The sequence below is a fragment of the Cricetulus griseus genome (assembly GCF_003668045.3).
Source record: "Cricetulus griseus strain 17A/GY chromosome 1 unlocalized genomic scaffold, alternate assembly CriGri-PICRH-1.0 chr1_1, whole genome shotgun sequence".
Classification (NCBI taxonomy): Eukaryota; Metazoa; Chordata; class Mammalia; order Rodentia; family Cricetidae; genus Cricetulus; species Cricetulus griseus.
The window spans coordinates 232887951-232907620 of record NW_023276807.1 but is presented as its reverse complement, the minus strand read 5'-3'; the positions used below and the strand labels follow the sequence as shown (position 1 = coordinate 232907620).

The 19670-nt window shown below is 41.2% G+C and overlaps 1 protein-coding gene across 6 annotated transcripts in view; it reads left to right on the top strand.

Moving 5' to 3' along the window:
* Nucleotides 1-6723: 6723 nt before the first annotated feature.
* Nucleotides 6724-19670, top strand: part of Akap11 (A-kinase anchoring protein 11) — a 53187-nt gene continuing 40240 nt past the window's right edge. For 4 of the 6 annotated variants that reach the window (XM_027390086.2, XM_027390084.2, XM_027390082.2 and 1 more), the window contains exons 1-2: nt 6724-6858; nt 19421-19530. In XM_027390086.2, coding sequence (XP_027245887.1) covers nt 19471-19530 — 60 coding nt within the window. In that variant the 5' untranslated portion in view covers nt 6724-6858; nt 19421-19470. Of the gene's footprint in view, nt 6859-16929; nt 17031-19420; nt 19531-19670 lie in introns of all 6 variants that reach the window. The other 2 variants (XM_027390083.2, XM_027390085.2) reach the window with 2 other exon arrangements.

Below are 19670 nucleotides of genomic sequence, written 5' to 3'. Positions count from 1 at the left end.
TGTGCGTTCGCATGATGAAGGGCTTTCTCTCACCTTTTGAGAAAGCCATGTTTGAAAAACTGAATGGAAAATTGGGTATTTAGATATCCCTAAGTGCTCTTGGAATTCTTGGTAACTTTCATAATTTTTTGAACTTGTAATGTCCAAAAATATCTCTTTATAAGATATATTTTGTGCTTCTATTTTACAATTAACAACAATATGTATTGGCCATTTAAAGTGAGCAGGGCAATGATAGTTAAGAAAACATCTTATTAAGAAATTGCATTGAGTAATCCTTTCAAGAATGCTTGTTTTTGAATTTTAGACAATGCCATATTACATTTTCTTAAAAGGCACATCTGACTTTTATTCACTGACAGTTACTGATTAGCTAAGATTCTGATGATTTAATCTGAAGAATTATATTTCAGTATGATATGTAATAACACTTCAATTTTTTTTTGCTAGTCAAGAAGGCTTTAACTTGGAGCAGTGCTTCTGAATTGGCCCTTGTGCTATTTATTAATACAATCATGGTGGGTGGGAAGAATGATTCAGCACTTGAGTGCTTTCTCTTCTTGAAGAGAAGTAGGGTTCTGTTCCCAGTACTCGTGTATTGTGGCTCACAATAATCTGACGACTTCTGCTGGCCTCTGTAGACATCACATGCATGTATAATACACAATGCAGTACACACACACACACACACACACACACACACACACACACACACACACGGTAAGGAGAGTCATGGTTTTAGAATCCTTTGAGTATTTAATGACTAACCCTCTATATATTAAAACATTACTGGGTATTATATTCTAATAATGGTGCAGTTGTGTTTTTACAGGCCCAAAGACTTGCTACAGAATAATTAGCTGTATGAGTTATAAACATTATAATAGGTTGTGATATGGTATATGTGCCCTTTGTAGTGATTAGAATAGGAAATGCTCCCCCTTAGACTCAATTATTTGAACACTTGATCCTCAGTTGGTGACTCTTGTTTGGGGTTATGGAAAGTTCAGGAGGTAGGTATGTATCTACCCTTCTGTATACATGTATACTTGTCCATATATATATATGGACAAGTATACATACATACAGAAATGTACACAAGCATACATACATGCAGAAATGCACCACTTCTTGCTGTTATCTACTTCCTGCTCCTGCTGCCATGCCCAGCCTTTCCACCATTAATGGACTCTAACCCTCTGGAATCATAAGCTGAAATCATGTTTCGTTTTTAAATTGCTTTTGGTCGTGCATGGTATTTCACCACAACAATGGCAAACTAACTTTTAACACACTCTTAAAACACAGGCATGGATACTAAAGGGCTATCTCAGGGGTAGAATACAAGACCCTGGGTTGGATCCCCATCACTTCAAACAAAGCAGAAATCAACAAAAATGCTGCAAGAACTTTATCACTTCAATTTATAAAGCACTTAATGTATTGAAATGCTTTGTATACTTTTATCTTTCTACTTACAGAATCCTTATATTGGTTTGTTATCAAGCAATAATACATGCAAAGCAACCACAACACAAGAGGGTTCCATGTCCTTTCTTGAATTTTCACCACAATGAGTATGTGTTAACTTATACCCACCAAACAAAACAAAACAAGAACCAAATACAAGAACTAAAGAATGTGTACGAGGACTTGACATGGTTTTTACAAGTGAACTGACAGCTGGGTCCATCACTCATGCAGGATGGCTCAGGGAGGAATCCAGCCACTCAGCCAAGGGGAGAGTCAAGTTTTCAAACAGGAAGCGACATGGAATCTGCTTTGGCTGTCCGAGGTTGCTGGTGTAAAGCTCCAAAGCCTCTGGGGAAAGACGATGCCTTCCTTTGTAGTCAGAATGGCATTGGGGGATTAAGTCAGGAATCAGCTTTGTGTAGTATGCTCAGTTTCACTGAAAGGCAGGCCCAGACCAGATATATTTGATTTTAGCATGAACTATGACATTTAGTGCCGGATGTGATCAAGAACAGACCATTCAGTGTTGCTGGACCATAATCCTTTTATGTGCCTATCACTCATGTATCTTGGCTCCAATGGACCATGTCTACAAGTGAAAGCAATGTTTCCATTCATTACAAGCAACGGAGGAGACACTACTAACTTGACCATTAAAATCTTAGTCCACTACAGTATCCCTGGGGAGCCAGACCTGGCCTTTTATCTCAGCTCCTCAGAAGCTTGAGGTCTGAGGATCCCAAGCTCAGGGCTTGCCTGGGCTAGAGTGAGTTCCAGGTTAGCCTGGGTTAATTTAGGGTGCCTGTCTCAGAATAGGAAGTAAAAACTGGGTTGGGGATGACCATATCCTAGTGTCAGACTGCTTGCCTGGTGCTCCTGAGGCCTCAGTTTAATTCCCAAGGCTATAATAAACGAAGAAATACATATTTTCCAGGGCCATGAGAGGGTTTCTCTGATGTTTCCTTAGGTGTCTTTAGACATAGAGAGTGTTCCATAACTTGGCAGCCTGCTGCCTTGGGTCTTTAGTACACTAGCCTCCTTCTCACTCCTTTTCTGTGTGGTTGGGACACTTGGGTACTTCTTTGTATCAGAAAAGGCACACAGTAGTCCTTGGCATTAGTCCTTAGCCCAGCACAAGTTTAGATTGTAATTTTTATCCCGTCTTTAATTATGGTTCCTTCTAAGTCAAGAGAAATAGAACCTAGAAGAGTCTTGGAAGAGACCTTTTTTTCCCTCCCTATCTCCTCTCTTCTTCCCTTTGAGTAGTTAGAGTACCTACTGTGTGCCAGTCACTGCAAAGAATTGGAGATGTGGTTCCTGCTGGGATCCTTTGGTCTAGTGGAAGAGTCAGGCATTGGTTAAATATAATCACACAAGTGAAAATCCTTATGTGTTGACAAATGCTTCAGAGAGAAGGCAGAGTCCTCACTAAAGGGGATGAATTTCATGCCGGGACTTAGGACAGGAGTTCCTGAATAAATGACACAGCAGAGCTGCAAGTTCATGGATTCTGGGCAGTCATAGATGAAACAGGTACACAGAAAAAGATAGACTATACTGAAGGCATAGTTTGAGGGAAGGGTCTGAGGCAGAGCCTGTTTTGAGAATCTGAAAGGGAGAGTGACAGGAGAGCAAAGAAATCAAGGCAGGCCATGGGGAGAGCCAGAGGATTCTGAGCAGGTGAATGACACAGTCAGATGTGAACGGCTTGAGTACAAATATTTCTGTGAACAGACTAAACATGCTCAACAGAGTAGGCTAAAAAAAGAAAAGCCATAGGAACAAATAAAGTGTGCTTGGACTGGAAGTGAGGACTTTGTAAACTAGATAAACTTATGTGTTTTATAATTCTAGCAAGATTTACTTGTTATGTAGGTGTCTTCACTGCATCCACATAGGTGCACCAGGTGCATGCAGTGTCCACAGAGGTCAGAAGGGGGCATTGGGTCCCATGGAACTGGAGTCAGGGACAGTTGTTAGCTGTCATGTGGGTCCTGGGAACCTTACCTAGGTCCTCTGGAAGATCAGCCAGTGCTTTACTGCTGAGCCGTCTCTTCAGCCCTATAATGTGTTACATATTTTTTTTTAATGGGAAGCAACATTTATCCCAAAATGTGTGGTTAAATATTCAACACACACTGTTCATAATAGCCCAAAGTGAAAGCAACCCACATGTCTATCAACTAATACAATGATCAATAAAATATGTAACAGGCACAGAATAGAATCATCATCTGCCAATAAAAAGAAATGAAATACTAATACATCACACCATGAATGACCCTTGAAAACAATGTATTAAGTGGATAAATTGAGACATAAAAGGCCATCTATTGTCTAATTTAATTATTACTAAGTACCCAGGTTAGGCAAGTTTGTAGAAACAAGGACTATTATCGATTGCTTAGAGCTGAGGGTGAGATAGGGAATTATTGGTTGGTAATAAGCAGTTTTTTAAAATGGGGGAACAAAGTCATTTTGAAAATTAGGTTGCAGTGATAGCTGCACAGTTCTGTGAATAGACAGAAAACACGAAATGGCATGACATGTAAATTATATTGGAGTAAAATTCGGTGTGTGCATGGGGGCTGTTTTAAAAGAATCTAAGAACTAGGAACACTGCAGGAGATCTTAAATTTTATTTTACACCCATAGCACTCCAAACTGCTATCTCAAGGGAGGACAACCACTTCCCTGCTAGAGTAAGTCAGGATGATTTATGATCCTGTTAATATGTTAGGATGGTAGAGTTGAGCCCTCTGCTCATCTAAATTAGCAACACCAAGCAGCTGTTTCAATTAATCATTATGAGAGCTGCAAACATTTCAAAAAGCACTCTAAATCAGCCTTTGAAACGGCCTTATTTGAGGGAGTGGGGCATTTTTAAGTAGTCTTGTTAAAATAGTATTTCTGATACATTTTCCCCTTCTTAAAAAGTAACTTTAAATCTTTTCATTAGGGGACTAGAGAAATGGCTCAGTGGTTAAGAGCACCGGCTGCTCTTCTGGAGGACCCAGGTTCAATTCCCAGCACCCACATGGCAGTTCACAACTGTCTGTCAGTCCAGTTCCAGGTGATCCGACACCTTCACACAGACACATGCAGGCAAGGCACTAATGCACATAAGATTGAAAAAACTGTGTTAAAACTAAGGTGCTAGCTTTCAGATTTTTGCCTCAGACCTTTAAAATGCTACTTGCCATTTGTTCCTTGGCACATTGGATGTTTTGGATGCTACATAGACTCACAATGGTTCCAGAGAAAGGGACTATGAAGCTGAACAGGTGGCAGAGCTTCCGTTTTCACACCCCAAGGCCAGCATTTCTTAGGAAAGCATTCCTGGTATCTGCCTCAGTGAGTTAGTTTCTCAGTTGGTGTGTGAGCATCCAATTTCATTTGGCTTGTGCTGCTTGCTGACTCTTACATCTTTCATTAAAAGTTCATTTCCCTTTCCAGCTTCCGCTCCCAGTGCACACATGACAAAATGGAAATCTGTCTTAGCCACCTTGCGGGGAGAGCAAATTGCCTTGTTTTATGTACCAGGAAGTTGAAACTCGGAATCATAAAGCCTTGATTTGGTTATGTCTATAGTTAGTGGGAGGGTTTCACACTGGAAGACTTTGATTTCTTTTTATTAAACCATCTTTATTTTTCAGTCTCCAACTTCTATCTTTTCAAATTTTACTCTATTAAATATCTACAGGGAACATGATTTTATATCGGATTCTGCTTAGAACTAACTTAAAGATGCAGGTACCTGTGTAGTGACAATGGAGGGAAGAAAACCAAGGGTGAGAGCCCTTTCTGGCCATCCATTTTCTCAAGTAGTTAAAAAAAAAACAGGAAAAAAAAACAAACAAAAAACAAAACAAAAAAGCAAAAGCCTCCATTGATTCCTATTAGGTAGGAGAACTCTTTATATTTTAGCAGAAGGAAGGAGACAGTACTAGGGTTCTGATTTAATAGATTTTGTAGAATGTCAAGGTCACTGGGAATTGAGTTTTGCAATTGTTTCTCACCTGTACAAGACTCCTTGCTTCTGCTTTGACTTCTTTGACTTCCTTAAAATTCACTAGCTACAGGGAAGCAATTACTATTTTTTTTTTTTTTAGATAATTGTTGGTATTTCCTCTTTTTGTAAGTCTTCAACGCTTGTCACTGTAGACTAGATTTCCAGTTCCTTTCTTGGTTAATTAGCTGTATGTAATCTAGCCTCTATTATCTTTCCAGTTTTATTTCCTGCCATTCAAATATGCGAGATTGGGCCCAATCTCGGGCCGGTGAAGTAGCCCTATTTTTTTTGCTAGAGCCGCTCTTTCTCTCCCATTCCTGTAGTGCTGTTACCCAAAGCACTGCTTGAATCTTTCCTCCCCCGAGGGCACCGCCCCCTAAGTAGAGGCTCAGTTGTAAGCATCATCAGATGGGGATGATTTGCATGTTGTGTTTAACACCTACAGATCTCTACAGCCTACACTATTTGTCTTCATCATACTGCAGTAGGCCACCTGGAATGATGCCTAAAAACGTGCAGGAAAATAGCCAAAAGCTTTTGAAGAGAAGGAGTGTATGGATGCGTCCTTTCTTTCTCATCCCTCTCCCCTGAAGAGGGCAAAACACATCAAAACTCTTCACAATGTCCTTGAGGAGGCCAAGCAACCTTGACCGCCCTGGTCCTTCCCATTGAAACGGGAGTCACACAGCTCGTTATCTGAGGCTCGGCTTCTTGGCGATCAAGGCCTAGTTCCCAATTTCGATGCCAGGCAGGGTGAGCGCTCGCCTTGGCCTGACTGGTGCCTGACGTGTGGTTTTGCCTGAAGATGCTGGGGACTGAACAGAGCAACTCTGAAGGATGGGCTGCAGCTGTGGGAAAGCAGCCCCAGGGAGGCGGGGCGACCCAAGGCCGACGGTCCAAGGCGAGAGAGCTGGGCTAGGGTGCTGGGCAGGACCAAAGGGTTAAGCCGTTTCCAAGGCAACGGACCAGGAAGCGCGCAAGACGTCAGCGGAGAGTTCGTAGGTCAGCTTCGCGTTAAAAGCTCCCACGGGCCGAGGGGCGGTTGGCCAATGGGAAGGGCGCCTCGGCGTCACGTGACAGGCGGCCCGCTGCTTTGCCCTCCGGAGCACGTGGGAAGGCTTTTATTTATTTATTTATTTATTTTAACCTCCCCCCCTCCCTTTCCTTTTGCGCGGGCTCGGCCACGGGGTCGTTCTCGCGAGAGGTGCGATCGCTCTCGCGAGAGTGAGTGGGCGGCGTGGGGAGGCGGCGGCGGTGGCGTCTCGGGCCGGGGCGGGCGAGGGAGGCGCCGCTGCGCTGCGCCTCGCGCCACCGGGCGTTGCGGGCCGTGACGGGCGGGTGACATGCCGGGAGCTGAGAGGCTGCGCCTCCGGGTGAGCGGGCGGGGAGCGGGCAGCCAGCGGGCGGGTCCAGACTGCGGCGGGCTGGCCGGCGGGCGGGCGGGCGAGCGGCGAGCGGGCGGGCGCTGTGGCCCTCCTGCGAGGGGCGCGGGCGGGAGGAGGACGGTGCACTTTGTCCGCAGCACAGCATCCTTCCCTGTCAGCGCCCGAGCCGGGGTCCCCGCGCTGCCCAGAGTTGAGGGGCCGCTGTTTGCATCGCTGTCAGCTCGCCCCCAGGCTGGCCAAGCTACCGGACAGATAGAAAATGTTCTGGCGAGACCACAGTGACAGTAGAGCCTAGAGCCCTGGTATGGCTGGGTGACAGTCGTTCACTCTGCTCACCTTCTTCATTAAACCCATCGGATGGAGGAGGCTTGAGGCGTTTGGTGGTGAGCAACACTGCCGAGACACATCGCCGATGGCCTTGGCGCATACCGGAATTTATATTCGAGGTTCTTGTCATCAGCTTTGTAATTAATTCGGTTGCTTCTGAAAGACGCCCGTTTCCTTTGCGTCTTCCCACCCACCGTGTTAGCAGCGTTATTGATGTCGGTACTCAAATTTGTTATATATCAGAATACTTGAAGCAGAGAGTATTCAGGAAAGATGGGAAGACGGAGTGTTTGTTTATGCGAAGATGATTTCGTTTTAATGTCTGAGCTTTTTTTTTTTGTTTTAATTTTTTTATTTTGTAAATGGCAGCCCAGTGACTGCTACGACTGATGTCATTTCAAATAGTGCCACCTAATCTTTCAAAATACGTGAGCACTTTTCAAGGAATATCCTGGTTATTCATACTCGATGTGTTGTTCTTCAGGAAGAACTGTGAACCATGGGTTGACAGTGATTTCTGCTGTCAGTAACTGACTTAGGAGACATAAAGGGCCGTTAGGGAATTGGGGAAGAAGTGGGTTCTCGCTCGAGCTGTGACTGACGTAGAAGGCAACAGAATTGCTTAGCTGATCAGAAAGGGAATTTGCAGTCTACACCGTGGCCAGACGTTTTTTCTTGATTGTTGCATATACTGCAGTCAAAGCCCCAGAACTGTAGTGAGATATTTTCTAGTCCTTTCTAGCTTCTGCATTCCAGGGCTAAGTCTAGAAGCAGAAGAAATCCTCTGGGAGAAAGGATGGTAGGTTTTATTGTTTTAATTCCATAGATTGAGTATCTGGAAAAGGAACTCCGCAGGTTCAAATCATAATGTAGCAGGTTGTGTAAAGGGAAGTTTCCAGTTATAAGTGGGGAATTTTAGCCACACAGGAAGACAAAGCTTAGGTGAATGGGCACAGGAGATAACATAAAGTTCTCTCCCGTTCATCTTGGCAAAGAGAACAACTATTTGTTGCTAGTCTTTCTGACCTTGTGGCCGGGGTTTCAGACTTTTAGGGCAATGGTTGCTTTGTCTTGTGTTTGATGAAAAGCAATTGGACTCACTTTGGATGGAGTAATTACTTATGTAGACTGTTTTTGTTGTTTTTTTTTTTTCCTTTTTTTTTTCTTTTTGTGAAGTGGCCCCAAGTAGTGAAAAAAAAAAATCCCCCACTTCAAGTGTTGAGCCAGGTTAGGAAACTCTAAGAGCCTAGCTCAAGTGTTAGTTGAGGGTATCCAGACTGGCACTGTTGGCACAGGGGATAGTGCTTTACAACTTTAAAAGCCAATGGGGCAGGTCCATGTATTTTCTTTTTTTCTGCTCATTCTGACAGAAAGAAATTAAAAGAACTTCCTGGAGCTAAGCATTTGGAATGTATGGACTATTGACTGGACGTGACAGGAGGAGGAAACTTAACAATTTTGTATTAGCCATTGCTTACTCTGTGTTTTTTCTTTGACCTTCCTTAATGGCTTGGGGATTATTTGGCTGCAAGAATCAAAAAGCCATTTGAATTAGCTTACTTGAAAAAGGCATTTGTCATACCGTTGGAACATTGCCTCCAAGGCCCAGTTTGTGATTCTAGCTCAGTGACCTGGGGACCAGAAAGTCTTCAGGATGAAACTCAACGAATTTTCTCATAGTTCTCTACTACTAGTTGCATGCCCTATTCAGTTTGTTAAATACTGTCCTCCTCTTGAAACCTCTTGGGTTTTGTGTCTCTGGTTTGCCAGATGTCCTCATCAGACCCACCTTGACTTTGCATGGAGGTTTCTAACAGACTTCAAGTGTCAGTTCTAAATGTCTCCGTATAGAGAGAATGTTGTGGTCAGCTTTCTACTTCTAGTTAAGTTGGTTGTGGGTGAGGTAGTAAGATGGGAATAGGAAATGGATAGTGGGGAGACATAGGTATGCCTGGTAGTTTCTAGGCCTTCAGCTTCTTAGAGTGCTACAGCAAGGTCTTTAAGACAGGGAAGGCCTGTAGACCAGGAGGAAGTGATAGCTACCTTTGGTGTACTGTAGTATCTCAAAGTTTGAGTTCTTCCCTTGAGCGCTGCATTGCACTTATCTTAGCTAGGTAGGGTTGTAGCTGGATTCAGTGGTCCCTTTTCAGGACAGATTCTCCTAGTTTGTAAGGTTGGGCAGGTTACTTTAAAACACTTTGCTTGGTGGGCATAATGATAACTTGAGAACTGTGGATTCCCACGTGTGAAGCAAATGGCAGGTACTTTGCAGAAATCTGATGGCTAGTGTCTGTTGCTGACTGTGCACTGGGCTTCTTGTGTGTTCAGAGATGAGAGTATCATTTTTCTCCTCAGTCTTAGAACATATTGAGAACTATTTCTTAAAAATTCTTCCGTCTGTGTTTTAGATTCCACATAATTGTGGTTCCCCACTTTTTTTCTCTTTTTATCTGCCCCGAACCATTAAATAATTCCTTTAGATTCTTGGTTAGCCTTACCTCCTACTCTCTTGATCAGCTTTAAACTCCAGATATATGGGTGACTTAGCATAACATTTCCAGATTTGACATTAACTAACCCTTTTTTATTAGTTGCGTTTTGGATAGTACCATAGTGATATAAGCATCATCTTCCAGTTATTGCATAATTGGTGACGGTGCTACCTTTCTTCTTTTTTTCTAAGTTGAAAACCTTAACTTTGTGTTTCACACTCTTTCTTTTTAATTATTCCGTATATATTGTATCAATGAATAGCCTCTGTGTGGGCTTACAGGGTTTTTCCTGTGAGCCACGCACCACACCTTTTGCAGATCCATTCACATTTTTTTTGCTTTGGGCAGCCTGGGGCAGAGTCTTATTGTATCAGTGCGTTTCACTAATGTACTATTAGAATCCAGGAGTTGCAGGTGACCCTGATAAAGAGAAATTTGTTCTCCGGGTTAAAATTTTAACATGCTTTTGTTTAGAAACAATCTTGAAGAGTGTTATGCATAATATTAAGAACCCAACTTTATGGTCATGATATTATGATCACATTGACAATAACTCTGAAGGTTTTAGTTTGTGTATTTTCTTTTTGAAATTGTATTTCCATTTGCTGTAGAGGGAGTTTGAAGTCAGTAACGAACAGTCCATACTTAGTATCTGTCAGTGAGGCCTATGCTGATACTTGAAATACTAATGACTGGCTGGGCTCAGGCATACTTTAGAAGAGAGGCCAAACCTGGAATGTGGTTGAAAGACCTGTGACATTTTTCTATTGCTGTTTAAGAAAACAAATGGGGGGTTACTTCAAACAGTTCTTGCCTAGGTGACCCTGCTCTTCATTGGATGATGTCACTTGGTAGCACGAGTTCCTCAATTTCAGGTGCTTGAAATTTTTCTTTATCTTATAGTTTGTTCAGTTCAATAAACAAAGGTTTTGTTTTTGATAAGGCCTTTGAGGAATGTAGAGAGATAACTAAGGCCTGGCCTTGGATTGTGAATGGACTCTTAAGCGCAAGGTTTTCTGCTGTTATAGCTTTACCCACTGTTACTTAGACACTTTGGGAATGGCAGTTGAATGTTGCTAGTACTTAGTATTAACCCAGGGTGTAGACTGTGTGTGCATTTAGTTGCACTACAAAGTACCGTAGTCTCAAGTGCTAAATTAGCTTTGCTCCACCAGGTACCTGTGATGACTTTGGGGGAGTTGGTTTTCACAGCTTGGGTAGATGCTGCTAGCATCCAGTGGACAACAGATCTGCCCTCATGACAGACTGGCATAGCCTAGTACTGGGGATGAGAACCTTATGGAGGCGAGAACACAGTGTATTGTACATGGAAGAATGGGCTGACTTAGGAGTAAATGTAAAAAGCCAGAAACTATCAGAAAGCAAGTGTCTTAGTCATTGTTAGGAACGCTCATTCTTCTTAATATAACTGGCTATTGTTTTGGAAGGCAGTTAGGATAGCTGTGATATTTTTAGATGTAGTAAGTCAAGCAGCAGGTCCGTACACGAGGGAGGAGCCAGCATTTGCATCCGACTTGCTGTACTATTGTCACACTTTACTGTGAGGTTGAGCCTTATCCTCTGCCTCTGCCATGAGAGGATGGCATCGGCCTGTATCCCACTGTTCATTATTAGTGTTAATTCTGTTTTATTAGGTCAGCACAGGCTTCTCACAGTACCGTTTCATATGTAATACAGACATCTGATGACTGACTTCTCACAGTACTGTTTCATATGTAATACAGACATCTGATGACTAACTTCTCACAGTACCGTTTCATATGTAATGTAGACATCTGATGACTTTCACAGTACCGTTTCATATGTAATACAGACATCTGATGACTGACTTCTCACAGTACTGTTTCATATGTAATGGAGACATCTGATGACTGACTTCTCACAGTACCGTTTCATATGTAATACAGACATCTGATGACTGACTTCTCACTGCCTACCCACCACATCTTTTGTTCTCTAGGTTGTGCATTTCACTTTTGTGTCTCATCAATTGCTATTTTTAAAGTTACTATTTTTTAAAGGTGACTACGAACTGAGGAAATATTCTTATGTTGGCGTTGTGTTGCTGTTTGAGGCTTTCATGGTTACTTTGGTAGATCTAGGTTCTATCTGGTATTGTTTTTGTTTGTCTGAAGAATTTTTTTCATAGTTATTCTCATATGATCAGCTGGTGAATCCTCACAGCTCTGATTAGTGAGAAGAAATTTGTCTTAATTTTTGAAAGCTTTTTCTTTTTATCATTTGTGGCTGTTACCACTTTTCCCTCTTTGAGTTGTTAGTGTTGATGATTATTGCTGGCTTCAGGCTGCCGAGGTGTCTGGTCTGCTGTCTTCCTCACTCTCTGCATTAGGGGCTCACCCTTTCCTGATTGGCAGGATTTTCTCTTGTTTCTAACAATTTGGTCGTGTTTCATTTTGGTGGTTTTAAAAAATGTTTTTCTTGTTGATATTTATTGGATTTTCTTGGGTCTGTCACTGTTTTCATTAGATTTGGTGCATTCTGGACCATTTGCCTTCCTTTTTTTGGTTCTGTCCCCAACTGACTTGGGACTCTGTGTCCATATGTACATACATGTATGTATATATAAATAATTAGGTCGGGCTAGTATTTGGGCTAATGTAATATCCATGTATACATCAGGTACATATATATGTATATATATACATATACATATATACATACATATATATATTATGTAATGCTTATTAAGTTCTGATGCTGTGGGAGTCCTGTTTTTTAATCCCTATGTTTTGCCTTGATAGTTTGTATTATATTACCTAGAATTTCTCTTCAGTATTCAATCTGATGTTATCTCTATCTAGCATGTTTTTCATTTTAGCACTTCCCTTATTTTTAATGTTTTTTGGTTTTTCGAGACAGGGTTTCTCTGTATTGCTTTGGAGGCTGTCCTGGAACTCGCTCTGTAGACCTGGCTGACCTCAAACTCAGAGAGATCCACCTGCCTCTGCCTTCCAAGTGCATGCATATACTGAATTAATCATATTCACCCCGTTACCTTATTATGTCCTCCTCCTATTTCTGGCGACACTGCCTTCCACTTTCCAACTAGTCTCTTTCTACTTTGATTTTTTTTTTTTTTTGGTGACCTAGTGAATCTAAGTAGGGTTGCTTAAATAATATAGGTGAGGGGTTATTTCCAGGAGCATAGCACCTCACTAGTGGCTACATCACCAGAGGGAGTCTCTCTCACTCTCTCAGCAACCATTAAGTGTTTAATATTCAAGCATCTGTACTGGCCTGCCCTTGGGGTTCTGACAGGATATGCCCTCAGCTGCAGCCACTAAGAGCACCACCTATGCACATTCACTATGTAGCCTTTTAAAAGGGCCCTGCCCACCTCCCATTTTTCTTTCTTTCTCTCTACTTCTCTGCCTCTCTCTCTCTCTCTCCCCCTCCCTCCCTCCCTCCCTCCCTCCCTCCCTCCCTCCCTCCCCTCCCTCCCTCCCTCCCTGTCCTGTCTCCCCATTCCCATGCACTTTCTCCTAATTAAAAAAACAAAAAACAAAAAACAAAAAAACCTCCACATGAGCTCTGTTGCATAGCGTCTTTCTCATGCACTGCTTTTTAAAATTACAACACTTACTCTCATAGCTACTTTTAACTGTCTATATATCCAGACAGATGCTAATGGGCGCAGTCTTGTATGGGTCTTGTATAGGTGATTACAGCTGCTTCGAGATCAGGAGTGCCATGCCAAGTCATGTAGGGAACACAGCATTCTACCCCATCCCCTCTGTTGATGTTTCCTGAATTAGAGGGATAATATAGGTCTCCTGAGCATTCACTAGCCAGTTATTCTCATCACTGGCTGTGTTTTAGTCTGTATATACCACCGCCCATTGCAAAAAGAACTGGTCTAATCAAAGTTGACAGCAGCCTTGATCCATGGAGCTAGACATAGTAATTTAGAAGATAATTTGGTGGGCACATCATTCAGTAAAGCTACAGCTGTGGTTAGCACACTAGGACCTGTGACCTCACAGCCATGGGGGCCTTTTACCTGTTTAAAGTACCAGATGTGAACTCCCTCTTGTTCTAATTAGAAAGCCATTGATTGTTCCCATAATTTGCCTCTATTGCATCAGTGGACACTTCTTGCCTGGCAGATGAGTAATATAGTAAAATGAGTAAGCCTGTTGATGACAAGCCCCAGCAACCTGCATAGTACTTTCTAGCACTATGAGGGCTACCCAGCAGGGAGGAAGCTTCCACATCAATTCCTGTGATCAGACCATGTGGTGTCTCAGTAACAGGTTCTACTATCTAGTTCTGGTGGACAGCCACAGCATTGCAATTGCCTGTATTGTTTTGGAGGCCTCAGGGACCTCCCTGAATAACAGCCCATTAAGGAGGTATCCCACTCTGTCACTGGACTTTTAATAACCTGTGCAGGCTTCATTCTTTTTTTTGTTTTGTTGTTTTTTTTTTTTTTTTTTTTTAAAGTTAGCCCACCAAGTATTAGGAATGTGTATGGCTTTTCATAATCCTTGGTTTTGGTTGACTCTTCACCTCTTCTCTCTCCCATCTCCTTACCCCCTCCTATCTGCTTATCCTACCCCCTGCAGGGTTCCCCTTGCATTCTTTGAAGTTCTGTTTTTGTCTTTGGTATCTTGTGTTTCTTCCTTTATCATGATCATATTTTCTTCACCCTTGAATGTATGGAGTACAGTGCCTTAGTCAGGATTCTATAGAGGAATAGAACTGATTGAATGTGTTTATGTATATTAAAAGGGGACTTATTTTTTCTCCCAGTTCGGGTCAGACTCTCCTCCTTTGCATGGTCATCATCTTTTACTGTCTCCCAGCGTTGAGTTTTCCATTATTGTCTGCTTGATGTGCACCTTTCCAGAGAGCTGGCTGTAGCTGGGGTACACAGTTAGATTATTTGAACTCCATGGGGTTGCAAGGCTCACACTGAAGTTTTGTTAGTGATGATGCTTGGATTCCCTAGGTGGGAACTATCTGTTTCCTATCTGTTGCCTGATGGGTCACACAATAGGACTTTTTGCTTTTCCCTACCTACTCTGCTTAGTGAGAATGTGAACTATTGCAAATCCTGTTCAGTCTTAAATACTACTACACTGCTCTCTGGTCAATTCCCCAACCTCAGGTGCTCAGTTTGTATTTAGCTAAAAGTTATAGGAAACCCCCCCTCAGACCTCTGCAGCTCTTACTGTCATTGCATTCTTCCTTTAAATATGAATGAGCTCTGTCTCCAAAACTCACTGTGACTGCCAGATTAGACTGGCTTTGCTGTATTGTGTTGTGACCTGGAAGTAGCTGGCAGGCAATGTTTACTCTCTGAGGTATCAGTGACACCCTTGCATTGCTGTTGTCTGCTGTTTGAAAATCAATGTTTCGTATGAACGTTGTACTGTTTTGTTGTAGTTCAATGGAAAGTTAATTTTTAACACTTGGCCATTTGGTTGTTTGTTAAAATATATTTGGAGCATTTAGTACGTATCTCAAATGAGATTTACTGTATTTTATTTGCTTTTATTTGGAAGTCTTGCCTAGACCAGCCTTGACCTCTTAGTCTTGCCTCAGCCCTGAACCTAAGATTACAAGTGTGTACAATCATTAGATTACCTTTTATTTAGCAAGTGTTTGGATCCTGCCATGTTCAAATACAAGTCTGAGTTCACAAATGTATGTTAACAGTGGCACCTGAAAATGGAAGGACAAACCACTTGGAAAGCATAAAGGAGATGTTGAATATTGGGAAAGGAGCAGGGAAAGACAAGAGATGAGTCAAGCTTTCCTTAGAAAGATATTTGAAGATACATGAAGAGTGAGTGCAGGTTAGCTGAGTGAGTCGCCTTAGAGCATGATGTTGATTTGTTGGCTTTTAATGAAATAGAAAGGAGAGTGTTTAGAGAAGCCTTAGTCCATCTCTCTCTCTTTTTTTTGAAGATAGGATTTTTCTGTGTAGTCCTGGCTGTCTTAGAATTCCCTCTGTAGACCAGCATGGCCATGAAGTCAAAGATGCACCTGCCTCTAAGTTAGAGTGCTGAGATTAAAGGCATGTGCTGCCACATCCAGTTTAACCATACTTATTTTTACAGTAACAATACTTGGTTTAGTCTGTTTTGTGTTGCTGTAACAAAATACTTGAGGTGAGCTATTTTCTAGAGAGAATAGATTTATTTAGCTCACAGATTTAGAGGCTCAAAGTCCCAGATTGCGCAGCTCCACCTCTTCAGCCTCCACCTCATGGCTGTAGATGATACCATGGCCCAAGTTTGTGCTATAGGAAGGTGTTGCAAGGTGGGACTGGAAGCCAGACAGCTGGAAGGAGATGCTTTACAACAGCTCAGGGGTGCTTAATCTAGTCCCATGGGAGCCAGACTGCCATGGAGCAACATTAATTTATTTGTGAAGGCTGTGCCTCCAGGGCCTAGAAATCCCCAGAGCCACAACTCTTTAATGTCCTAATATCTCTGTCATACTGATGACCAGATCTCTAGGACACGAGTCTCTGGGGGCAGGCCATATCCAAACCCTGGCAGAGATGCCTAATTGTAAATGTCTAGTAGTGCATTTAAATAAGAGAAATTGAAACCAAAGGATAGGAACTGAACTGAAACTCTAAATTAGGAACTTCATTGTGTAGTTCAAACCACAGGTAAAGTATCTTTGGAAAACTAAAAAGGAAGAAAACCAGTGAGGACAAGGATTAAGGAAAAAAAAATAGTATTAGTAAAGCTGGATCTTCCAAGTGTGTGGCTTTTGAAATAATCTGATTTCTAAGTGGTGATTTGAGAGCTAGTGTAGAGGGTGAGTCATGGGGTGCAATTACTGTTGGGAAGGTGTTTTATGCCTGAGTCCTTTGATTATAAAAAAGGTCAAGTTACAGATGGTGTGCAGTTGAACAGTTCTCAAGCTAGAGATGAGGTAGGAAAACTTGATAAGTTGTGAGGTTTTTTTATGATTAAATAATTCATGTGCATCTAGAAAAACACAAGGTAATTATCCATGATAAACCCACTATCTGTAACCTATTATATGTATGTGTATTTACATTTATTTATACACACAGTTACAGATTTTACGCTGAATGTGATAATGCATACATGCTGGAACTGGCCTTATTTTATTTGATAATTTATTATAAAATCAGATAGATGGCATTTTGTAACATTAAAAAAATCCTTGTTATCAGTTTCTGGCACTGTTTTCAAGATGTTTCCTTTCTTAGGCTTGTGCAACTGCCTTTTAATCTCAAGTCATTTGCAACATTCTGCAAATCTGCTTCTTCACTCAAGTGTGATTATTCAAACTCATCATTTCCCACACTAGGTAATAAGTGAATTTATTTAAATCAGGAAACTTGTGGATTATTTTTAGTTTTTGTTTTTGGTTTACTAACTAGTCTTGCACTATTTTTGTGAATTTTGTGGAAGCATGTATGTAGCATGAATTCTAGTTGTCTAATAATAAAACCCGTAGTCAGATATTGGGGTTAAAGCTGAAGATCAGAGAAGCAAAGCAGCCACTAGAGAGTTCTCACCTCTACAGTACTCAGAGTGAAAGGGCAATCCCGTCCTCGGACTGCATCTCCAGACTGCACTGTCTCCACCAAACCTCAGACTACCATTTGTTCCCATCTCCTCCCGCCTTATATTCCTCTCTAGTACTGGGATTAAAGGCACAAGATACCAAGTGCTGAGATCACCTTTATGTGAGCTCTGTTTCTCTTTTAGACTGGATCAATCTCATGTAACACAGGGTGGCCTTCGATTAAAAGAGATCTGTCTGCCTCTGACTTCAGAGTGCTGGGATTAAAGGTGTGTGCCACCACTGCCTGGTCTTTGGCTAACTAGTATGACTAGCTTTGCACTCTGATCTTCAGGCAAGCTTTATTTGTTAGGTCATAAACAAAATATCACCACAAATATATGCAGGGAGGTTTTGAGACGTGAAGTTGCAGGATCAGAGGTGTGTATATTTGTTCAGCACCCTGGATCTCTGTTCTGTGTTCTTTATAGTTGTTTCTCTGATTGTTTTTATGTCTTTATGAATTTTGTGATTTTTTTCTTCTAGATATGTATGTATGGTTATTTGTGTTAAATCTGTTTTTCTTGATGCACATTGCTTTTGTGCTGTTCCTCAAGAGATTTACTTTATTGTTGATGTTTTTATTTCCTATTTCTTGTCTGAACTCTAGCCACTCTACTTCCAGCTGTTTGCTTTCTGCTTGGCTTGTCTCTCATTACTCTCTATCTTTTCAATTAAGTTTCCTCTTATTTCTTTACTACACTGTGATTCCTTGCTTAGGATTCTTTATTCATCCAGAATATTAAGTGTGTTACATTCATCCAGAATTGAAGCAGGTGTTTAGTGTGAAGCTTGTTATGACATTATTTTATGGGAAGATGTTGTATGTTTGCTCTTGTGCAGTTGTTAACTAGAGTAATCCCCCCTTGCTGTTTTTCTTCGTCCTCCACCTGTCTTTCCATTTCCAAAGTTTGTTTGTTTTCTTCAGAAGAGTGCCAATTCATTCTCTACTGATTCTCTTTTACATTGCACAGTTATTCTTTTGGTAGGTGTTTGACCTAAGCTAAATACAAAACAGCATATCTCTGTGCTCCCTGCCATGATGATGGTGGATTAAGTCTCTGAAACTGTAAGCAGGCACTCAATTAAATGCTTTGTTTTATAAGAGTTGCTGTGGTCATGGTGTCTCTTCACAGCAATAGAAGTGACTAAGAGTGATGGTGTGTGACATGCACTCACACCTCAGTTTTATTTCTGTAGTAAAAGTATAGAAATAGAGTATGAAGTTAGAACTTTCCTAAAATTTAGTCTTTTTAAAAATCTGAGGAAGAGACTAGAATGAAGTTGTGCTGAAGTGAATGACTTAGAAACCTCAAGTAGGCATGCCTTGAAGAGACCAGCTTGATTAACTGAAGATACTGAAACTTAAGTAAGATTTCTTAAATATTTATTGTTTTAAATTTTTGTTTTTGTTATTTAGAATTCAGTTCTCAGCTTCTACCATTTACTATAATCCAACAGTTCCCATGAGGCTTTGGGTCCAATAGGACCATTGTTTTCTCATTCTATATAAATATAGCAGTTGACTGGCTGCTTAATGTTCTTAGTTGGTTGAAGTCCCCAAAAGTTTTTATGAAAACATCATTAAAAAGTTGAGTCTGAGAGCTTTGTGTGTAAGGTGTGTAATCCTACTACTCCTTTTCTGAACTCTAGTCATTAGGCCACTCTGAAACTTCCAGGTTAGAATTTTGCTTTTGTTCATCTGCAATTTTATAGTACATGTACAAATTTTACATTCTCATTTGTGTAGTTTTAAAGCCTTCTGTTGAGGGGGTAATAATGCCTGAGCATTTAGTGTTGCTGCAGGGATAGATGAGTGACTCTGAGCTATGGAAATGGATTCCTTTTGTGACAGTCCAAGTTTATAAATGTTTTCCCAAAAATCTTTGTTGAGATTATACAGTTAAGAAGGACAGTGCAATTGAACATAATAGCAAACTATGATTGTTAGTTTAAAAGGATTTTGTAATACTTTTATATCTTACTGAGGTGCTCATATTCACCTTTTTTTACCCCCCCCAGCATATATATGGTTGCTAAATACATTTTGAGAAATTACTTAGTATAAAATGCTTGCTTGAATCACAAAGATGAGTAAATAAGTTGTTTTCTTTTTAATATGTCTCCTTTAGGTGTTCTGTGAATTTTCTCTTCAGCAATTACATACTGCAGTAATACAGTTATGGCGGCTTTCCAGCCTTTCAGGAACAGTCACATAAAGAATAAAGCATCTGTCCGAAAAGTAAGTCCATAGTATTAGGTTCCTTCAGTGGAAATTCAAAACAATATGTGGGTTCTTATATAGTTTTTAAACGAATCGTAGTATTTAACTTATAACATTGAAATACTGCAAAGTCTATGAAAGTAGTGACATAAAGTCAT